Source organism: Monodon monoceros, unplaced genomic scaffold, assembly GCF_005190385.1.
Source record: "Monodon monoceros isolate NGI ecotype Baffin Bay Population unplaced genomic scaffold, NGI_Narwhal_1 Super_Scaffold_3, whole genome shotgun sequence".
NCBI lineage: Eukaryota > Metazoa > Chordata > Mammalia > Artiodactyla > Monodontidae > Monodon > Monodon monoceros.
The window spans coordinates 5,953,972-5,978,116 of record NW_021703780.1 but is presented as its reverse complement, the minus strand read 5'-3'; the positions used below and the strand labels follow the sequence as shown (position 1 = coordinate 5,978,116).

Below are 24,145 nucleotides of genomic sequence, written 5' to 3'. Positions count from 1 at the left end.
CACGGTGGGCCTGCACAGCGCAGCTTCCGTCTCTCCCCGGCTCTGCTTCCCGCAATATCTTGCACTGTTCAGATTTTCTCTCCCTGCACCTATTCCTCTTCCCCTCTGTCCTGTCTGGGCCACAAGCAGGTGAAGTTCAGGGAACTGTCTGGAAGCTGGTCTGTGCCTTCCCTGAAAGGTGAGACTGAGAGGAAGTTAAGAAAGAAAGGACAAGTGCAAAGGCAGCGGGGAGCTGCCACCCAGTGGGCCCTCAGGCATTTTCCACCTGACGTCCATGATGACTCACTCTTGAGTTAACAATTAGCACTGACGACACATATTTTGTGTAGAATATTTGCAAAGTGTTTATAATTAATTTTTACCAGCGTTGGGACATTGCAACAAATACTTAAACTCAATTCATCCTAGCAACCCAGCCAGTGTGTGACCATCCCATCACAATGGAAGCAGAGGCCTGGTTCTCGCTCACCCTCAGAAGACAGCAGGGCTCACTCTGTCTGTCAGAGAAAGGGTCGTTCATCAAAGTTGGGTAAAGGGGTGGGGTGGGGGGGCCCCCTCATTAAAAACAAAAAATCACACACATTTAATATTTTACTCAACGTAAAACATATTCAGTTGATCCTCATTATTTGCAGAGTCTGTGTTTGTGAATTTGCCTACTTGCCAAAATTTATTTGTAAACCCAAGTCAATACTCACGGTGTGTTCTTGGACAGGCAACGCAACAGACAACAGAGTGGGAAGAATCTGAGTTGCCTGATGCACACGTTCCCTGCTGGGGCTGGACAAGGAGACGATCTGCCCTCTCATTTAAGCTCCTACTGTAAACAAGTGTCCTTTCCGCTCTCTCTTTAGTGCTGCCACATTTCTAGCATTTTAGTGTTTCTTCTTGATGAGCCTGCTATTTAAAATGGTCCCCAAGGGCCTCTCTGCTGGTGCAGTGGTTAAGAATCCGCCTGCCAACGCAGGGGACACGGGTTTGATCCCTGGATTGGAAAGATCCCACATGCGGCGGAGCAGCTAAGACCGTGCGCCACAACTACTGAAGCCTGCACGCCTAGAGCCCGTGCTCCACAACAAGAGAAGCCATCACAGTGAGAAGCCTGCACGCACCGCAATGAAGAGTAGCTCCCGCTCCCTGCCACTAGAGAAAAGCCCGCACAGCAACGAAGACCCAACGCAGCCAAAAATAAATAAATAAAATAAATAAATTTTAAAAATAAAATGGTCCCCAAGTGTAATGCTGAAGTGCCACCCTGTGTCGTCAAGAGCAAGAAGGCTGTGACGTGCTTTGCAGAGAAAACACGCGTGTTAGATGAGCTCCGTTCAGGCGTGAGCTAGAGTGCTGTCGGCTGTGAGTTCAATGTTGATGAGTCAAGAGTATATACTATATAGAGTGTCTTTAAACAGAAACACACTTAATAAAACAAAGTTATGTATCAATTAGTTCATGAAAATGTGACCAGAGGCTTGCAGGAAACTAACCCTGTGTTTCCTCCAGGAACAATGGTTCAGTGCCCACTAACTCTCTGTCTGTGGGGACTTCACGGAATGTACCTACTGTGTAACGAGACTCCACTGCACATTCAACTCGCCCATTTTTATGGGGGCCAAGGACTTAGGCTTGAGTCTAGTTCCACTGAGTGAAGATCCATGTCGCCATCACTGTGTGAGTCACACTCGTAACACAGCATCTTTGATTTCTGGTTTTAGATGCTTTCAGGTAGAGCAAGAACTTAGATTTTTGCAAACCAAACTAAAGCAGCATCCTAGGTTCTTATGATTGTTTCTTCAACTGTTCACAGCTGTCTTGCCCACCCTAAATCTGACAGCAAAACAAAGAAACAAACAACAGCAACAACAAAAACCTGTCCAATCTGGTTTATGTGCAAGTGTGCCCAACTTAGTTTTCACAGACTATTCTTTAAAAGAAAACAAACAATATTTCGCTGGCTTACAGAAAATTTAATTAAATTACAGCAAATAATTATAAGTATTACTGACATAAACAGGTTGGGGAGAAATCATACTGACCCTCGGCAGCCTGCATGTCAACTGCAGAAGGTGAGCAGGTGGGCCTGAGCAGTGGGCTGCACGCTTCTTGAGCTTTTAACCTTGAGCTTCTAACTTTAGAGTTAAAACGTTTTTGAGCATTTATCCCGTATCGGCTTGCTGTTGGTGAAATGTGTGTGTTATGTATCTTTATGTATTTATATGCACACATATATAATGTACCAGGTACATTATAAAATACAAAAATAGAAAATTTTAAAGGATGAGTGAAGAAAAGTCCCATTATCGTGCCCCAGAGATCTTTCTGAACACCCTCCTCTTTTGAGACTATGGCATCAGTGCAGAGTCTACTGGCCATGAGTATTCCACATGAGGGCATCACACGTGGGTTGTACAAGGGAATGGAGAGTGTCTCGGAAGGTGGCAATAAGGATTACTGCCCTTCTATCGTAGCCATGAATTTTCAGTAACGCTGAGTTTGCACCATTTATCTAGACATATCTATCTCCTCCTTCATTCTCTTATTCACCTTCAAACCCTTCCCGTTTCTGGTATCTGGTACCAAGTGTGCGCTCCATACACACGTGGCAGAATTACCTGGCACCAACCACAGGCTGTGTCCTCCGAGGAAGGCAGGTGTGGAGCAGTGGGGGGATGGGCGCAGGGACCAGGGAGTCCCAGCTGGGAATGGGGAGTCAGAGTGTGTGACCTTGGACAACTTGTTTCATCTGTATTTCAGCTGCCTGCTGTGTAAAATTTCCCAAACGTGCCTCAGATAAGAATCCCCCCATGACCTTGTTAAAAACCAGATTCCTGGGGCCACTGCAGATGGACTGGAATCAGAATAACTGGAGGAGGAACCCAGGAATCTGTATTTGTGCAAGCACACCAGGTGCCTCTTACATCAGACAAGTGTGGAAAATAAATTAGTGAGAATCAAGCAAGAGGATCTCGAATTTATGAACAACTAAAGCTACAAGCCCGGGCGAGCTCATTCCCTTCCTGCTATGAGTCTCCGTTTTCTTTCTCATCTGTATGTGGGGATCTTTAGAGTTACTGTGAATAACAGGTAACCAAATGCTCGGAGAACTACAAGGTGCTAGACCAAATTTAACCATTATTTTATAGCGCTAGGTACAAAAAAAAAAATCAGGAATAACCCATTTCCTGGCAATTACAGCAGACACAAAAATGCAGAAAAAATGGAATTTTAATTTCCAAAGGATGTATTCTCTCCTTTCGCTCTCGAGAACTCCACAGAACAGCAGAACTTCTCCACTGCTGCCGTTTAATCTGGAGACTCACTGGGAGAGACGTGTGTTCCTCCTAGTCCTGCCTCTGCCCTGCACCCCCTGCTTCCTCATCACCCCCGTTTTCTTCTGGAGCCACAGCCTGCACACACATGCACTCAAGGGCCTCCTAATGCCGTGAAAACGAGCCCTCCATCCACCACATCACACCTCTGTTTCCACAGGGTTTCAATCAAGGTGCTCCTATTTCACTTCTGAAAGGATATAGACTTTCATCTTACAAACAAACTTCTTGAAAAGTGGCAGAGAAAATTAAAATCTGCCTTGAAATCAGAAGCACATCAAGAAGCTGGTTAAAAAGAAGGAAAGAACCCTCGTGGGAAAAAACACTGCCCCCCATCTCACACTTGGACCTCTATCTGCGGACAGACTTTAAATGAAACCATCGTGGAAAACAGTCACTCAGAGACATTTAGATTGTCTTTGTCAGGCAGAGACACTCGGTTCCTCCTGAGGCCCAGTGGAGGTCACTGCAAATCTGCAGGTGATGCTGCTGGCTGCCGAGCTGGGGCTATCTGCTAACCTCGCTTCGGTCTGTCACCTTCATTAAGGCCACAGCCATTGATCGGGTGGTCCCCACCACTCTTACCCTCGACCCCGGTTTGGGGGATCTTTCAACCCTGCCAGGAACTCGTGAACAGCACACTGTAAAACATTTAGATGGAGTGGAGCCGTACTTAAGAGTCACGGCAGAGTGACTGGAGGATGATTTCATTTTGCAAGTGCTCTGACGACGTGCCAGAGGGAAATTTTACAGATCCGAGAGGCTGCTTTCGGATTTTCTGGCAACGGAGATGGCCTTAAGTTGCAAACTGAGGGTAACTTTTCCAGATGGAAACTAACTTCCGCTGTCAGTAAGATAAATGCATTTAATGGGGGAAAGTGTATCTTAGCTGTAGGGTTTAAAGAAGCTAATAACATTCCACCCACTCTTCTAAGAACAAAACTTTCTTTTTATCTTTTTAAATCACATACTCAAATAGATTACCGTGAAGAAAACAAAAATTCATTATTTGAAAAAAACTCTAAAGGACAATTTAAGTAAAGGTGAGCTTACTTACGAAACGCAGGGACGAATGCCAATATGGACATCCTGCCTGCCCTTGGCTTACGGAAGGATGATCCCCTATATGTGAGCCCCAAATTGTTCTGCTCACAGAAACAGTGTTTCTGTACCCAAGGCAGTTCACCAGAGCCCACTTCACCCAGAAAACACTTGAATCTCAGCACGTGTTAGCAAATGCTTCTATGAGAAAGGAAGCACGTTTAGTTCAGAATGCGGGGAAAGTGACCTGCTCCCCTAACTGCAGGGTTCCACCTCCCTCAGGGCGGCTCTATTCCCTGGGCAGGGGCTCCAGCACTTCAGTTTACTCGGGGTGCGTGGTAAGGGAAGAGCTGAGGTTTGGGGCCGCGCAGGGTTGGAACTTCTGGAACCGGAGGGGAAAAGCAGCTGTCTGCAGCTTATCTGCTCTGCCTGCTGTGGCAGCACCTGCAGTGTCACTGAGGGGGCTTGGGGAGGTGTGAAGCAGAGACAGGAGGGGCTGGGCGGGGGGTCACAGGGGAGAGAGATGCCCCCCCCCCGAGCAGCAGGCAGGGGAGTGAGCCAAGTTTCCACTGTGGCCCCCGGTATACAAAGGAACAGATGGCAGGACTGGGGGCTGCCAGTGCTGGGGCTGGAGGAAGGCACTGTGATCCCAGAGCACCTTCACCATGTGCTTGATCTGTAGCCTGTCCTGTCCTCTCCTTCAGAAATCAAACAAACTCACACAGTCTCTCAGCACACGGGCTCTGGCCTTGACGTTGGCCTCGCCGGGAAGGGCACACTGTGAACGTGGTCAGAGAAGGCTGACTTCCATGAGAGTGGTAAACTGCACTGATCTTGAAGCTACCCTGCCAGCCACAGCTCAGGCCAGGGATGGGCCAGGCAGCTCCGGGAGGTCCAGGAAGTGCTCTCCTTTGTTAGCTGGGGCTTTGTCCTTTCAGTTCTCAGAGGGCTTCAATGCAAATGAATGAGGTTCTTGTTCATGCCCAGATCCACGACTAGTCTCAAAAAAACAAACGTCAGGATCTTAGAGTCACTGAGTCGAGGACTGACACGTAGCACGGCACACCCAGTGGGGCAGGGCACCACGGAAGCCGTTCTTTACAACACATGCCCTTCCTTCTTATTTACTTTTTAGAAGAAAACTGCAGAATTCTGGGCTGGGGTAGAAATGTGCTAATGATACACATGCTATAATGGCGTGGGCACTGTGCAGGAAGTAGGGGTACAGGAAGAAGCTGTCAACAGAGCAGCTCACAGTAGGGCTGACAGTGACTTAGCAGGACTAACTCTCACAATTAAAGGCATCAGCCATGAAACAAGGAACGTGTAACCACTAACCAGAGTGGGTTTCCCAACTAACCTTCTTGAAGGATCTACAATGGAGGGGAGCCTGCGCACACACACACACAGAAGACTGAGTCAAACCAAGGTAAATGTGGAGGCAAAATCACCAGCAAAAGCATCTACAGAAATGGAAAAGAAGGCCACCAAAAAGCTTAAAAAAATATATTTTTAAGGCTTGTGGCTAAGCAATTCTGGGACTAACTCCTCCCAGGGTTTGCTACAGTAATACTGTGTCATCTGGTGACCTTACTTCCACATTGTTCTATCATGTCTCCCAGTTAAGGGACAGACAGACAGATGACCCCCACTGCCACAAGAAAGGGTTAAAAAATTTTTTTTCACTATGCTAAACATATTTTTGAAAGACTGCTTTGGCAAATTTCAAACATCAGGAAACACATTTCTTTAGAATCTCAGGTTTCCCCAACAATCTAAGGGAAACGATGTGCGGTTCTATAATTTAAAGGTATCAGGACCTTTCAAGCTTCTAATCATCTGGGTTTCTGTACAGTTGGATCACAACATTTGGGAGGCAGGACTCAAACCAAATGTAAACCGCCATTCAGCTACCCAATCTTTACAAAAGCAAAATCAGATAAAAGTGGCTACTTACAACGATAAAGACTAAAGGCCAAACTGCTTTCATGTTCTCTGTCAAGGAAATGGTACCTGGAGAAGCCCCGGAACGTGCTTCCTTCTCTATTTTACTGGAATGGGATTCCCAGAGAGCGACACCAACCCATAATTGTAAGTGTCGCAAGGGTTAAAATATTAAAAACAACAATGTTCTAAATAATAGTATCAGAAGTAAATTTTCATTGATTGTTTGTTACAGTCTGGGGACTGTGGATGCTCCCTTCATCCTCACACAGCCCCTAAATCCATTTTCCAGACAGGGAAACTGAGCCCAAGGTCACGGAGATGCCAGGCCCCGGTCAGGCTGCAGCCGGCACCCTCACCACCCCTCTGCTGCAGCTGCTGCGCTGTGCGTTCAGAGGATGGCTACTGCAGGTGTCCCAGCTCCTTCTACAACCCATGTCACGTCCTTAATGCCTGGGCCCTGGACAGTGGCTCGACTGGGAGTCTTCCCAACACTCCCCGAGCAGCAGCAGGCCCGGCCCTATCATCAGAACCTGGGAAATACCTTGCTGAGAAAGCGGCAGTCACCCTGGCTGCTTCCTTGAGATACTGAATTTCTTGCTCATTACAGTGTTTTATCGAGGGACTGACATTCCTTTTTAAAGGGATTCCATGCTTCATTTTCTCTGTTCTGTCTACGGAGGCAAGAGGGGCGAGTGCAAACAGCTTCTCGTCAGAGCCCCGCCCGGTTCAGACCCTCCTCTCCCCTGGTGCCCACCCTCCCTGCCCTCCCCAGCTTCCCAGCCGCAGAGCTGACAGCCAACAGCTGCACTAATCTCTCCCAGTTGCTGGGAGCAGCAGTGACGGCCTATGAGAGGGCCCTGGCCAGGGGCAGCCTGCCCTCCCCACGCCCAGGAATCCGCTGGGCTGCACACACTGCATCCTGACGCCCTGCTAGGTCTGTTCGACCGAAGCAACGCAGTGGGAAGCCGGGCAGGTCCAGGGACTGCTCAACGCGTGGCTGGGGTGAACCCAGAAGCCGGCGGCAGTGCCCACTCCACGTGGCTGAGAGGCCCCTAGGCAGGGTGCGGAGGGGCCGCCCGGACAGAGGCCTCCAGCTTAGGGGGCGGATCTTCTCCTCCCTCAGCCCCCAGCATCGTTTTAAATCTGCCCTCCACCTGGCTGAGCCTCAGACCCCTGGGGCTCTTATACGAGATGCTGAAGAGTATTTTGTTATACCCTCTCCCTATTTTTAGGATGACATTTAACAAGTGTGGGACCAGCGCCATGTCAGTCAGTCTTAGGGTCTCCCTGCAGGTGACGGGAGTGTGTAGAGGGGGGATGGGGCGCAGGGCAGGCAGTCGAACGTTCCTTGGAACACTTGAGAATCCAGAAGAAGAAGGTCCTGGCGACTCTCCCCACCTCTGGCAGCCCGCCCTCCATGCCTGTGGGCACCTGCCCTCCCCTCTGTGCCGCCGCATGCCCGCAGAGCCCACTCAGGTCCCCACCTTCCAACACCCCATGTAGATTTAAGGGCATCACCATAACATTTTCCTCACAGACAACTAGGAACGGTAACTGGACTGGACTGAGGAGGGCCTGCCCCGGGCAAGCGCCCCAGCATCCAATGTAAAAGGCCGTGGGAAGCTTTCCGCCAACCTATCCGGCTCCCTGGCTGCCTCTGCTTGGACAACAGGCTGCTGGCCTGTCTGGCCCTGAACTGACCCACTTCACTCTGTTATAATCGCTCTTACTCTTTTGCTGACAGCCCTCGAGGGGCCCTGTCTCCACTGTCACCACTTTTTTCTTAAGTCTGGTCAAGGGCCTGGCACACAACAAGCACTCATTCATTTGCCGGATACGTTTTAGCTGAACTAATTTAAAAATTATTTATTACCCAATCTCCTTTAATCAAGAAGCCACATAAGATTATACAATAACTTTTGCCAAATTTCGCCCCCAGCTGCAGTCACAGTGCCACCGTGACTACCCAGAGGTCCCCCCAGCCCAGCCCAGCCCCCATTTGCCAGAGACTAGTCATTCAGACACAAAATGGGGACGGGGGCGGGGTCTGAGACAAAGCCCTCCCAGCTACAGGTGGGCTTGTCCTAGGTTCGCACCTACACATGGGCTGCTGGGGGCTTGGAATGTGCCTCTTCCAATTGAAATGGTGGGCTGCGATCATGCCCCACACACCAGATGGCAAAGACTGTATGAGAATGAGAATGTAAATCACATCACTGACGATTTCTGTACTGACATTATATTTTGGATATATTAGTATACCAGCAAAGCATGATCAATTTCGCTATTTTCTTCTTCCTTTTTTAGAATGCGGCTACTTGAAAACTTAAGGTGGCCCTCGTGGCTCTCCTCCTGTTTGCATTGGTGGCTGCTGACCTGGACTTCCCTCCCAGCTAACTTTACTCAGGGCAGCGGACAGCCTGTTACTCTGTTCTATTCTTATAACCAGGCACGATATTCAACACCCAGACACCCTCACACAGGGATGTCCTCTCTGCATCCACCTGCTCACTGAACACTCTGTCACCTCCAGTCCCAAGTGCCAGCTCCCAGAAAGCCTCTGCTTCTCCCATCTGGGGGGCTGGACAGAAGGGCCAAGTCACCGCGAGTCTGGTCACGCCAGGGCAAAAACAAACCCGACACTCGGAGCCAGAATCACTACAGTGGTCTGTGTCTTCCTTTTGCTCTACGCTTACACTTCGTTAACTTGAAACACAAGGCACTGCAGGAGAAAGGCCTCGGCGTTTACGTGAATTTGGATTTCCAATGCTTTTTATTAAGGAACAACGGGCAGCTTGCCAGCTTTGGGGGTGGGAGGTAAGGGCAGGAGAGGGAGAAAAAGAAGCCAACAGCTGTTTCGAGTTATAAACTTTCTGTCTAAACTGGTAGCATCCCACTGTGGTTCTGCTGCCTTTGGGGTTTGCAAATGGAGTTGGTGCCTATTTTAGCTCTGGGTTAACAAGCAGTCTCTCCCACCAGCTACTGTCACAGTTCACTGCCTGGCTGGGCCCTGCCGGCTCATGCCTGTCCCCATGGCATCCTCTGATAGCAGGCCATTATGTGGAGGGCAGAGCAGAGGGGAGAGAAGGGAAACTAACTATGTTCTGTAATTAACTCCTTTGGTTCCCAGACACAAGACCCACCCACACAGCAACAGCCGCCAGACAGGGGATGGCATGCTTGCCCCCCACCATGGATGCAAGGCAACCTCTTCTCACGCCACTGCCGGGAGGGGCCGAGCCCCCCACCAGGCTCAGGACTCCTCCAGTCCACCCTCCCCAAACAAAGGATGCTATTACCAAGTGGGCAAGGGAGGACCTGAGGTTTAACTTCACAGCCTTGGAGTCATGGCAAGTGAATTATGCACCAAATCATGTAAAACAGTGAACCAGTATCCAAGGCGATTCCTGTCTCCATGTTCTCCAAGTAGCCAGCCTGGCCTGCCCCCAGATTAGGTGCTTGTCCAGAAGGCCCCACTCCAGGAGCACCCACGCCCTGGTGCCAGCCAGCACTAAAGAAGGGGACACCTGATCTTCCTCTATCATTGCTATACACTGTGCTGTGCAGGCTCCAGCTGCCCAGAAATCTCTCTTGAGAGTTAAGTTATTTTCCCTGTCGGACAGAATCATCTAGAAGAGGGTAAATGGGTAGTTCCTAAGATGGTATCTGATCACAGAATAAAACACAAAGTGAAAGAAAACCTAGGGAGGAACCCAGAGAGGAGCAGTGTGTGCACTCAGGCACTCTGCAGTGCCGGGTCAGAAGCGCTGAAGGGGGTCGGAGGGTCGGGGGTCGCAGCTGCTATTCCTGCCTCTGCCCGCGACTCACCACGTGAGGTTTGTCTGGTAACTTCACCTAGGCTTGCTCAGGTCCTGCATCTAGAGAACTATCTCAATAGTTACCACCCACCACCAGCCCGCATCCTGGGATGCTGTGGACGTTAATGAAACCATGAAGTCAAGTTCCTGAATCTCTCAGAATGACAGGGCCTACAAAAGGAAGAGCCAAGTGCTTTTTCTTGGTAGACAGAAGAACAACTGTTAAGAGGCAGGTTTCCGAGTCACAGAATTTCAGGCCTGAAAGGGAACACAAGGACGATCTGGTCTAACTCTCCTTCAAGGTTCAGATGCAGCTGGTCCAGGCCCCATGTGAGCAGAGGTGGGACAGGGACCCAGGGTTCTGACCACCAGTCCATGCCTGCCCGTCACATCCAGGAGTTTCCCAAGATGGGGAAGTCACCTAAAGACATGTTCTAGCACTTCAATTGCTCAGAGTTTAATCTCTCCATAAATTCTTTTCTCTCTCTAATGGAAAAATGTCAAGCTAACGTGATTAAGGATAATGATTACTTGACACGACTTTATGTTACTGGACAATTAGGCTTTTACCCCAACACAAACATGTTTAGCTGCCTCAGACCTTTTCACTCCTAAGTCACAACCAAACATGTGCCCCCAAGAAGGAAATGTGGTCCATGTATTGGTGAGTCAGACAAACAGATGTCCAGATTTCTACACTCCCAAGCTGTCTTCTGAAACCCAAAGCTGCAACCACGTATGCACTGGCCTCTGCTCTGGGAACCTTCAGCTGTGCCTCTCGGGACATGCTACTTTCAAGTCTCACAATACCAGAGGCTCCCCTACAGCACCTTAAAAATGATACAGTAGCAGTTTCAGAGAGGAAGCGGGTACCTGCTCAGCAGGAACAAAGGGCTTTCGGCCTGATAAAAACGCAGGGAAGAAGGTCGGGGAGGAAAGCCGAGCTCCCCCCACCCCATCCCCAAATTCTGCCGGAGGTCCGCCTGGGACCACTGAGAATCAGAAAAACTATGTGGAGCCTGGGCCAGCGGAACCATCACCTTTGCTGCTACTGAGACAGGCTGCATTCAGGTCCCGTGTCCTGCACGACAGAACTCTGTCTTGCCCCCAAATGCTTTCCTAGGCTTCTGTGCTACCAGCCCATTCCAGACACCCACGAGCACCTGATCTGCCCTCCCCGTCCTTAGCACACACACGGGCACAGCTAACGACCATTTGGGCTGCAACACCATCCGTGAAGAAAATGTGTCTGCTGCCCAAAGCCCGGTGCTAGGAGGCTACCCGTGGGGGGGGGCTCATGGGGATCGCCCGGGGGCCCCGCCAGGAGTGCAGGAAGCACCGTGAGGCTGGTGAACCCTCCTGGGGCTGCAGCCACCTGCTCTGACCCCTCTCAGCCCCACTTCCACCCCCGCAAGCACTCTGATCGGCCTCACTAATGGCCTCACAGCCCAGGCTGGAGTAACAGGAGGTAGGTTGCATCACACATCACAAGGAGGCGCCCCCAGAGCACAAGCCTGCCCCAGCCCCTCTCCTACCTTAGCGGGTTATCTGAGTGGGTCTCCATGTGGGTCTCCAGCCCGTACTTGCACACGAACTCCTTGAAACACAGTGGGCAGTGAAACACTTCATCAGCTTTCTTCTCCATGTCACCCGACTGCCTGTCCTCTACCATCTTAGGGGAAAGAAGAAACATTAAGTCACAAGGGAGGGCTCCCACGTAGTTTGTTTCAGAGAAGCCGACACTAAATCCAGAATCTGAAAGGAAAAGGACGCCTCCCTCCTAGGCATTAAGGATGCTACTGACCAACGTTTCATGTAACAAAACCTCACCGAACACCAGCACCCACCCACCCACCCTCAACTCACTCATCCATTCAACAAATAATCACGGAGCACCTAGTACCTGCCAGGCACTGGGAATAAAAGTGTGAGGACAAAAGAGTCCCTAATACTTAGCAGAGCCTCTTCCATTCTAGCTGGAGAAACAAAAAACCCCGGGAGCAATGAAACAAGCCCATCAGTGGGCTTAGCCAGGGGGCTCTTCCTTCCACAAAGGAGGAGCAAACAGGTACTTTTTTCTCCAGAGACCTTATGAAACACTGCAGGGAAACAGAGGTTAGAAGCTTGGGATGGGTGTCCACCAAGCCCCCAGACTGCAAAATAAAGGCTGGAGGGATTTCTGCCAAGAGTCCCTGGGGCAGGCACATCTGTGCTGGGGGCAGAGAGGACCTTTTTAGCAGGCGCTGGGTCTTCCTTCTCTGACTCTGTATCATGACTCAGTTTCCTTTTGGAGGACAGCCGCCTGCGCTTCAGTGGGGATGGAGGGGCTGCAGCTGTAGCGCTGCTGGGGTCCTTCTCATGAATCTTCATATGTCTGGAAAGAACACACACACAGACAATGTGATTTAGCAAAAACTGAGGTGGTTTATTTAAAATGATATTTTAAATTTTATTTTATAAATAAAATTTATATTTATATTTTTCTATTTGGGCACTGGTAGTTAAATTTTCCTTAGTTAAGAGATACGGGGTATAATTTATACAGTGACTTCTTTTTAAAAACCTTATAATCTCCTTGAACCCCTCGTGAAGCTCTCACAACGAAGTGCTATCCAAAAACGTGGCTCAGTGCCTTGCTGTCTGTTGGAAGATATTCATGAACTTCACTGGCACTAATAAGATAAAAACAAACTATCTGATGATCTGTTCTACTTATTCAGACAAGCTGTACTATTTTAGGGCACATAATTCTATAGACAAAAGAAGTCCCAGGTACCACTAGTTCATAAACCAAGAAACCACTCTGTGGTCCCAGAACCCACCCCCTGTCTACCAGTAGAATGTGTTCTCTCTCTTCTGCCTTTGGAAGCATGCTGGGGGTCAAATTTGAGAAGTGCTGACCGAGCACATGTCCGAAGTGCCTGAGACCTGAAAGCCTGCCCACGCTCTCCAGGGTCTTACATGGATTTGCAGATCATGAGAGTAGCTGGGACAGTGGGATAAGTTACATGTTGCAACCCTGACATCTACAGGACTAGGAATACACATACAAGAAAGTATTATATTAGTATGCATATGTCTGTTCCAAAAAGAGAGTTTTATGGGTGACCTGACTTAAGTGACCTTACATTATCAAGTTCTAAAGCAAACATTCTAGGAACCAGGTCCCAAGAGCTATAGGGAAAGAAAGAATGGCATTACAAAAAGATAGTCTCAATTTCCTTGCTTCGTGACATAAAAGGTCTACTCTTCCTAATGACAGCCATCATCGGAATCACCCTCTCTGACCGGGGTTAAACTGTGCCAGGTGTGGGAATGTAGCCACAGCTTTTTATAAATAACCCTCTGATGGGATTATCTTACTGGAGACGTTCTCAGGAATGGGAAAAGACAGCAAGTTTTCATAAACGATCCTGTCAGGCTTCTAAAAAGAAGCTCTGCTCAGCTCAAGCTCACGTTCTGCTGCACCTTCTGTACAGGAGACGGGCTGGGGATAAAAGGGCTGAGAAGCTCACGAACCACAAGCAGCGACAATTCAGGCTCTCAGGCCAATGACTCAACGAGACGGCTGGGCAACACCCTTCCCACTCACAGCCTCTGCCCCCGACACCCGTGAGCCCTCCTTCCATGAGTGTGTGGAGCTAAGAGCTACAGTTCCCCTGGTTCTGGCCCTACAGACATACTCTAGAAGGTGGAGGGGTCCCCACGTCAGCCCAAGACCACACTAGCCTCTGCCCGAAGAGCACCAGCCCCGTCATCCACCAGTAGGCGAGATGTGGCTTAACCTCTGAGAAATGGGATTCAGGGAAGGAGGCTCAGGCCAGCCCTCTGTTCTCTTAGGGGGAATCAATGTGGTGAGTCAGAAAGATCTAGTGGGAGAAAATGGAAAAGAATCACAGACAACCATCATGCCCATATCCACATAATTCCTTGCTTAGATTATTAGCGTAGGATGCTTTATTATTAGTTCTTGGTCACCTAAAGCCTTGAGAAAGTTAATGGAGACAAATAGCCTTGTTCTATGTACCCCCTCTATTTCAAGGTGATTGGGAGTTAAGGAGACCATCATTTAACGTCAGTGTTTGGAGAAAAAAAGAAAGGCTGGCAAGTTCCTTTCGACATTTATTGTATGGCACATTCCAATTTTAGAAATGTAAAAAAAATTTTTAGGCATCTAAGAATTGAGGAAGTATGATAATACTATGGGATGTAAATTAGTACCAAACCCATCCTTTCAAGAAATCACTCAAAATGAATTTTAAAAACAACATCCTGGAGGAATTGAGGAAGATGGCGGAAGAGTAAGACGCGGAGACCACCTTCCTCCCCACAGATACATCAGAAACACATCTACACGTGGAACAACTCCTACAGAACACCTACTGAACGCTGGCAGAAGACCTCAGGCCTCCCAAAAGGCAAGAAACTCCCCACGTACCTGGGTAGGGCAAAAGAAAAATGAATAAACAGAGACAAAAGGATAGGGATGGGACCTGCACCAGTGGGAGGGAGCTGTGAAGGAGGAGAGGTTTCCACACACTAGAAGTCGCTTCGCAGGCGGAGACTGCGGGAAGCGGAGGGGGAAGCTTCGGAGCCACGGAGGAGAGCGCAGCAACAGGGGTGCGGAGGGCAAAGCGAAGAGATTCCCGCACAGAATATCGGGGCCGACCGGCACTCACCAGCCCGAGAGGCTTGTCTGCTCACCCGCCGGGGCGGGCGGGGCTGGGAGCTTGAGGCTCGGGCTTCGGTCGGAGCGCTGGAAGAGGACTGGGGTCGGCGGCATGAACACAGCCTGCAGGGGGTTAGTGCGCCACGGCTGGCCGGAGGGAGTCCAGGGAAAAGTCTGGACCTGCCGAAGAGGCAAGAGGCTTTTTCTTCCCTCTTTGTTTCGTGGTGCGCGAGGAGAGGGGATTGAGAGCGCTGCTTAAAGGAGCTCCAGAGACGGGCGCGAGCCGCGGCTAGCAGCGCGGAGCCCAGAGACGGGCATGAGACGCTAAGGCTGCTGCTGCCGCCACCAAGAAGCCTGTGTGCGAGCACAGGTCACTATCCACACCCCCCTTCCGGGGAGCCTGTGCAGCCCGCCACTGCCAGGGTCCCGGGATCCAGGGACGACTCCCCCGGGAGAACGCACGGTGCGGCTCAGGATGGTGCAACGTCACGCCGGCCTCTGCCGCCGCAGGCCCGCCCCGCACTCCGCGCCCCTCCCTCCCCCCGGCCTGAGTGAGCCAGAGCCCCCGAATCAGCTGCTCCTTTAACCCCGTCCTGTCTGAGCGAAGAACAGACGCCCTCCGGTGACCTACACGCAGAGGCGGGGCCAGACCCAAAGCTGAACACCGGGAGATTTGCGAACAAAGAAGAGAATGGAAATCTATCCCAGCAGCCTCAGGAGCAGCTCCACAATCAACCTGATGTACCCTGCATCTGTGGAATACCTGAATAGACAATGAATTATCCCAAATTGAGTAGGTGGACTTTGGGAGCAAGATATATTATTTTTTCCCCTTTTCCTCTTTTTGTGAGTGTGTATGTGTATGCTTCTGTGTGAGATTTTGTCTGTATAGCTTTGCTTTCACCATTTGTCCTAGGGTTCTGTCCGTCCTTTTTTTTTTTAATACTTAAAAATATTTTTTTCTTAATAATTATTTTTTATTTTAATAACTATTTTATCTTACTTTATTTTATCATTTCTTTCTTTCTTTCTTTTTTTTCTTTCTACTTTTTCTCCCTTTTATTCTGAGCCATGTGGATGAAAGGCTCTTGGTGGTCAAGCCAGGAGTCAGTGCTGTGCCTCTGAGCTGGGAGAGCCAACTTCAGGACACTGGTCCACAAGAGACCTCCCAGCTCCACGTAATATCAAACGGTGAAAATCTCCCAGAGATCTCCATCTCAACACCAGCACCCAGCTTCACTCAACGACCAGCAAGCTACAGTGCTGGACACCCTATGCCAAACAACTAGCAAGACAGGAACACAACCCCACCCATTAGCAGAGAGGCTGCCTAAAATCATATTAAGGCCACAGACACCCCAAAACACACCACCAGATGTGGACCTGCCCACCAGAAAGACAAGATCCACCCTCATCCACCAGAACAGAGGCACTAGTCCCCTCCACCAGGAAGCCTACACAACACACTGAACCAACTTTAGCCACTGGGGACAGACACCAAAAACAACGGGAACTACGAACCTGCAGCCTGCAAAAAGGAGAACCCGAACACAGTAAATAAGCAAAATGAGAAGACAGAAAAACACACAGCAGATGAAGGAGCAAGGTAAAAACCCACCTGACCTAACAAATGAAGAGGAGATAGGCAGTCTACCTGAAAAAGAATTCAGAATAATGATAGTAAAGATGATCCAAAATCTTGGAAATAGAGAAAATGCAAGAAACATTTAACAAGGGCCTAGAAGGACTAAAGAGGAAACAAGCAACGATGAACAACACAGTAAATGAAATTAAAAATACTCTAGAAGGGATCAATAGCAGAATAACTGAGGTAGAAGAACAGGTAAGTGACCTGGAAGATAAAATAGTGGAAATAACTACTGCAGAGAAGAAGAAAGAGAAAAGAATGAAAAGAACTGAGGACAGTCTCAGAGACCTCTGGGACAACATTAAATGCACCAACAGTCGAATTATAGGGGTCCCAGAAGAAGAAGAGAAAATGAACGGGACTGAGAAAATATTTGAAGAGACTCTAGGTGAAAACTTCCCTAATATGGGAAAGGAAATAGTTAATCAAGTCCAGGAAGCACAGAGACTCCCATATAGGATCAATCCAAGGAGAAACACGCCAAGACACATATTAATCAAACTATCAAAAACTAAATACAAGGAAGACATATTAAAAGCAGCAAGGGAAAAACAACAAATAACACAAAAGGGAATCCCCCGTAAAGTTAACAGCTGATCTTTCAGCAAAAACTCTGCAAGCCAGAAGGGAGTGGCAGGACATATTTAAAGTGATGAAGGTGAAAAACCTACAACCAAGATTACTCTACCCAGCAAGGATCTCATTCAGATTTGATGGAGAAATTAAAACCTTTACAGACAAGCAAAAGCTGAGAGAGTTCAGCACCACCAAACCAGCTTTACAACAAATGTTAAAGGGACTTCTCTAGGCAAGAAACACAAGAGAAGGAAAAGACCTACAATAACAAACCCAAAACAATTAAGAAAATGGGAATAGGAACATACATATCAATAATTACCTTAAATGTAAATGGATTAAATGTTCCCACCAAAAGACACAGACTGGCTGAATGGATACAAAAACAAGACCCATATATATGCTGTCTACAAGAGACCCGCTTCAGACCTAGGGACACAGATCGACTGAAAGTGAGGGGATGGAAAAAGATATTCCATGCAAATGGAAATCAAAAGAAAGCTGGAGCAGCAATTCTCATATCAGACAAAATAGACTTTAAAATAAAGACTATTACAAGAGACAAAGAAGGACACTACATAATGATCAAGGGATCGATCCAAGAAGAAGGTATAACAATGGTAAATATTTATGCACCCAACATAGGAGCACCTCAATACATAAGGCAAATGCTAACAGCCATAAAAGGGGAAATCAACAGTAACAGAATCATAGTAGGGGACTTTAACACCCCACTTTCACCAAGGGACAGATCATCTGAAATGAAAATAAATAAGGAAACACAAGCTTTAAATGATACATTAAACAAGATGGACTTAATTGATATTTATAGGACATTCCATCCAAAAACAACAGAATACACATTTTTCTCAAGTGCTCATGGAACATTCTCCAGGATAGATCATATCTTGGGTCACAAATCAAGCCTTGGTAAATTTAAGAAAACTGAAATCGTATCAAGTATCTTTTCCGACCACAACACTATGAGATTAGATATCAATTACAGGAAAAGATCTGTAAAAAATACGAACACATGGAGGCTAAACAATACACTACTTAATAACGAAGTGATCACTGAAGAAATCAAAGAGGAAATCAAAAAATACCTAGACAAATGACAATGGAGACACGACGACCCAAAACCTATGGGATGCAGCAAAAGCAGTTCTAAGAGGGAAGTTTATAGCAATACAATCCTACCTTAAGAAACAGGAAACATCTCGAATAAACAACCTAACCTTGCACCTAAAGCAATTAGAGAAAGAAGAACAAAAATACCCCAAAGTTAGCAGAAGGAAAGAAATCATAAAGATCAGATCAGAAATAAATGAAAAAGAAATGAAGGAAACAACAGCAAAGATCAATAAAACTAAAAGCTGGTTCTTTGAGAAGATAAACAAAATTGATAAACCATTAGCCAGACTCATCAAGAAAAAAAGGGAGAAGACTCAAATCAATAGAATTAGAAATGAAAAAGGAGAAGTAACAACTGACACTGCAGAAATACAATCATGAGAGATTACTATAAGCAACTATATGCCAATAAAATGGACAACCTGAAAGAAATGGACAAATCTTAGAAATGCACAACCTGCCGAGAGTGAACCAGGAAGAAATACAAAATATGAACACACCAATCACAAGCACTGAAACTGAAACTGTGATTAAAAATCTTCCAACAAACAAAAGCCCAGGGCCAGATGGCTTCATAGGCAAATTCTATCAAACATTTAGAGAAGAGCTAACACCTATCCTTCTCAAACTCTTCCAAAATATAGCAGAGGGAGGAACACTCCCAAACTCGTTCTACGAAGCCACCATCACCCTGATACCAAAACCAGACAAAGATGTCACAAAGAAAGAAAACTACAGGCCAATATCACTGATGAACATAGATGCAAAAATCCTCAACAAAATACTAGCAAACAGAATACAACAGCACATTAAAAGGATCATACACCATGATCAAGTGGGGTTTATTCCAGGAATGCAAGGATTCTTCAATATACGCAAATCAATCAATGTGATACACCATATTAACAAATTGAAGGAGAAAAACCATATGGTCATCTCAATAGATGCAGAGAAAGCTTTCGACAAAATTCAACACCCATTTATGATAAAAACCCTGCAGCAAGTAGACATAGAGGGAACTTTCCTCAACATAAAAAAGGCCATATATGACAAACCTGCAGCCAACATCGTCCTCAGTGGTGAAAAACTGAAAGCATTTCCACTAAGATCAGGAACAAGACAAGGATGTCCACTCTCACCACTCTTATTCAACATAGCTTTGGAAGTTTTAGCCACAGCAATCAGAGAAGAAAAATAAATAAAAGGAATACAAATCGGAAAAGAAGAAGTAAAGCTGTCACTGTTTGCAGATGACATGATACTATACGTAGAGAATCCTAAAGATGCTACCAGAAAACTACTAGAGCTAATCAATGAATCTGGTAAAGTAGCAGGATACAAAATTAATGCACAGAAATCTCTGGCATTCCTATACACTAATGATGAAAAATCTCAAAGTGAAATCAAGAAAACACTCCCATTTACCATTGCAACAAAAAGAATAAAATATCTAGGAATAAACCTGCCTAAGGAGAGGAAAGACCTCTATGCAGAAAATTATGACACCGATGAAAGAAATTAAAGATGATACAAATAGATGCAGAGATATACCATGTTCTTGGATTGGAAGAATCAATATTGTGAAAATGACTCTACTACCCAAAGCAATCTACAGATTCAGTGCAATCCCTATCAAACTACCACTGGCATTTTTCACAGAAGTAGAACAAAAAATTTCACAATTTGTATGGAAACACAAAAGACCCCGAATAGCCAAAGCAATCTTGAGAACAAAAAGTGGAGCTGGAGGAATCAGGCTCCCCGACTTCAGACTATACTACAAAGCTATAGTAATCAAGACAGTATGGTACTGGCACAAAAACAGAAATATAGATCAATGGAACAGGATAGAAAGCCCAGAGATAAACCCACGCACATGTGGTCACCTTATCTTTGATAAAGGAGGCAAGAATATACAGTGGAGAAAAGACAGCCTCTTCAATAAGTGGTGCTGGGAAAACTGGACAGCTACATGTAAAAGAATGAAATTAGAACACTCCCTAACACCATACACAAAAATAAACTCAAAATGGATTAAGACCTAAATGTACGGCCAGAAACTATCAAACTCTTAGAGGAAAACATAGGCAGAACGCTCTATGACATAAATCACAGCAAGATCCTTTTTCACCCACCTCCTAGAGAAATGGAAATAAAAACAAAAATAAACAAATGGGACCTAATGAAACGTAACACCTTTTGCACAGCAAAGGAAACCATAAACAAGACCAAAAGATAATCCTCAGAATGGGAGAAAATATTTGCAAATGAAGCAACTGACAAAGGATTAATCTCCAAAATTTATAAGCAGCTCATGCAGCTCAATAACAGAAAAACAAACAGCCCAGTCCAAAAATGGGCAGAAGACCTAAACAGACATTTCTCCAAAGAAGATATATAGATTGCCAACAAACAGATGAAAGAATGCTCAACATCATTAATCATTAGAGAAATGCAAGTCAAAACTACAATGAGATATCATCTCACACCGGTCAGAATGGCCATCATCAAAAAATCTAGAAACAGTAAATGCTGGAGAGGGTGTGGAGAAAAGGGAACACTCGCACTTTTGGTGGGAATGTAAATTGATACAGCCACTATGGAGAACAGTATGGAGGCTCCTTAAAAAACTACAAATAGAACTACCATATGACCCAGCAATCCCACTACTGGGCATATACCCTGAGAAAACCATAATTCAAAAAGAGTCATGTACCACAATGTTCATTGCAGCTCTATTTACAATAGTCAGGACATGGAAGCAACCTAAGTGTCCATCGACAGATGAATGGATAAAGAAGATGTGGCACATATATACAATGGAATATTACTCAGCCATAAAAAGAAACGAAATCGAGTTATTTGTAGTGAGGTGGATGGACCTAGAGTCTGTCATACAGAGTGAAGTAAGTCAGAAAGAGAAAAACAAATACCTTATCCTAACACATATATATGGAATCTAAGAAAAAGGAAAGGTCATGAACTACCTAGGGGTAAGACGGGAATAAAGACAGAGACCTACTAGAGCATGGACTTGAGGACATGGGGAGGGGGCAGCGTAAGCTGTGACAAAGTGAGAGCATGGCATGGACATATATACACTACCAAACGTAAAATAGATAGCTAGTGGGAAGCAGCCGCATAGCACAGGGAGATCAGCTAGGTGCTTTGTGACCACCTAGAGGGGTGGGATAGGGAGGCGGGGAGGGAGGGAGACGCAAGAGGGAAGAGATATGGGAACATATGTATATGTATAACTGATTCACTTTGTTATAAAGCAGAAACTAACACACCATTGTAAAACAATTATACTCCAATAAAGATGTTAAAAACAAAAAACAAACCAAACATCCTTTTCTACAGCCAGTAGGCTACTTGGGCAGATAAACATAAGGCGACGATAACGCATGAGGATACTGGAAATCAGAGGCTGACAACTGTAAGCAGTTCACTAGCTCATTTCAAGCTATCAGTACATCTTTCCTATCAATATGACACTAACAGTCACAAGATTGATGCTTTATTATCTAGCTCCTGGGAATTATGACCGAAGCTGTTTTCACAGAGCAGAGGGAGAGGGGGACTGGAGCGAGCACTCAGTGAGGATCTGCTGGGAACTTCACCCAGATTATGATTTCCATTTAGCAGATGAGGCCATTGAGGTGTGGAGAGGTTGACACGCCAGGGCCTCACAACTAGGATGGACCCAGGTGTGCCAACTCCAAGGTCTGTGCTTTTCCCCCAAATTGCCTTTAAAGGCCGAGCCTTTGCATCTCTGTTCTAGATCACGGATCACAGGCTGGACACTCAAGGCTATTCCCTGAACCCTGGACACTTCCTTCTCTTGAGTGACTGTGGCCCACAGTCTTGCAGTTGGTACCAAACTCTAATCTACGTTCAACAGGAGAATGAAGGGCCCACAGGTCAGGCCTGGATGCTCCCCCCCTCCAGTCCTGTGTCACTGCTAACAGCAGGGGGACGAGACCAGGTCAAGGCCGTCTCTGGGGCTTGGTGGCAACATGAGGCTTATGAACATACCAGCCACTCCGGCTACCCCACTGAGCCCAGCTGGAGCCTCAGTTCAAAGCTCAAGCAATGCTCCATTCTAGGGTTAAATGGTGCTTGTTGGCCAAGACACAGGGGGTTCCCAGTCTGTCCTTCCACCTATGGGATGGCCAACTTCTGGAGGTTCGTTTAAGAACTTGATTCAGTCAATAACTGAGCTGCCAGGCGCTGGGATCTCCGGGCATTTCTGAATTTGGATGTGATCTGCAGTTAAAGACACTCCCTAACCTGACCCCTTCTCGTCTTCCCTCCAATAGCAGAAGCGGCCACAGAAGTGTCGGTTTCCTCCCCGATGCTCACAGGAAGTGGGGCAAGTCACCATGATGAGCCACTAATGGCCTCTTCCCTGCAGAGTGTGGCCAAAAACAGAGAGGAGGGTGGGCAGGGAGGAGAAAATCCAATTTCTCTTCTTTAGAAGACCTGGGTGTTTTTCTTTCAGGTTTTATTTCAAGGGCTAATTCACCTCATTTCCATGTACCCTAAGAATCAACAAATTACAAAGAGCCTCAGGACTGGAAGGGAGGTGAGATGCTATCCCACCACCCACGCAGCACAGAACGTCCCTCAGCAGCGTGCACTGGAGACGACGTCATTCAGTTCCGATTGAATGCTTCCAGCAACAAGGACATCTCCATTTTCAGCAAGGCCAGCTGTTAAAACCATCTTCCCCATGTCGAGTCAAAACTTCCATCCTTCCTTTAAACGTCTGTCTGTCCTCAGGGGCGACACAGAGTCAGTGCACCTTTTCTTCTGCAGGGCAGCCCTTCAGATAGTTCAAGGTGAGGTCTGCATCTCTCCGAAGTTTCTCTTCCCAAAACTGAACAACTGTGGCTCCTTCAGCCAGCGTCCCCCAGCTCTGCGCTCCAGTCTGCTGGTCGCTACTCATCTTGGAATACTCTCCAGTTTGTGAATATCCTTCACGAAATGTTGGATCAGAGGTGAAAACCAATTTGGATGTGGTCTGAGTGCAGGGCACACAGAGTGCTGGGACGACCACGTCCTGAGGTTGTGTAAACAGAGCTGGGGTTCTCAGGTGTGTGGGTTTGGTTTTGTTTTGTTTTACTCTTTGGCCGCACTGCACAGCATACGGGATCTCAGTTCCCTGACGAGGGATTGAATCCCCTGCAGTGGAAGCTCAGAGTCTTAACCACTGCACCAGCTCGTGCTCAGACCCCCGTGATTCCTTTATTCAGACTGCTGTCAAGCCCTGCGTCCTCCATCCTGCACCTAAACAGTGAACAGCTCTTCACTTTCCAGGTGGGCAAGGATGAGAAGTATGCAGCATTGCTGTGGTACAAAAAGCTGGCTCTCAACACTGTGGATGGTACTGAACACTGGTAACAACCTTTCTGCAAAGTAGCTGAGTGACAGGGATCTGAATTTTAGATACATATGCCCTTTATTCCATTGATTTCACTTCTAGAAATTTGTCTCGAAAACTAATGATTGGACAAAAGTGTAAAGATTTATGCACAGGGGTTGATGTACCATTATACCCACAGATGGATATACCGCAAAAACGACCCACAGGATTCTTGAGTGGCTGGTCGTAACGTTTTACACTGGCCACCCTGCTTTCCCTCTTGCCCTCCTGTTGTTCATTCTCTACAAGGCAGCCAGAGTGAACTTCTAAAACATGGATCAAATCTGACACTCCTCCACGAAAGTGCCTCCGATGGTCCCCTCTTAGATCTGCCTACTTCTTGGGCCTCCTTTGTCGGCACCCTACCCCGATCCAAGGTGCTTTCAGACGCAATGCTCCCTCCAGGTCCCTCAAAGGCATCCAACCAGTCTGGCCCTAGGGCTGGTGCACTTGCTGCACGCCCTCTACCCAGGCTGCTCCGCCCCTGGCCTTCCAGGGCTGGTGCCTGCCGTCACAGCAAGCGCCCCAGCCCACTCAACACAGATGCTCTCCAGCCTT

General features: G+C 47.2%; 1 protein-coding gene across 10 annotated transcripts in view; it reads right to left on the bottom strand.

The window, feature by feature from the left end:
* Positions 1–24,145, bottom strand: part of RREB1 (ras responsive element binding protein 1) — a 177,781-nt gene that overhangs the window by 20,350 nt on the left and 133,286 nt on the right. For all 10 annotated transcript variants that reach the window (XM_029242687.1, XM_029242685.1, XM_029242689.1 and 7 more), the window contains 2 exons: positions 12,362–12,506; positions 11,668–11,804 (listed from right to left, as the gene is read on the bottom strand). In XM_029242687.1, the coding sequence (XP_029098520.1) occupies positions 11,668–11,804; positions 12,362–12,506 (282 nt within the window). The remainder of the gene's footprint in view (positions 1–11,667; positions 11,805–12,361; positions 12,507–24,145) is intronic.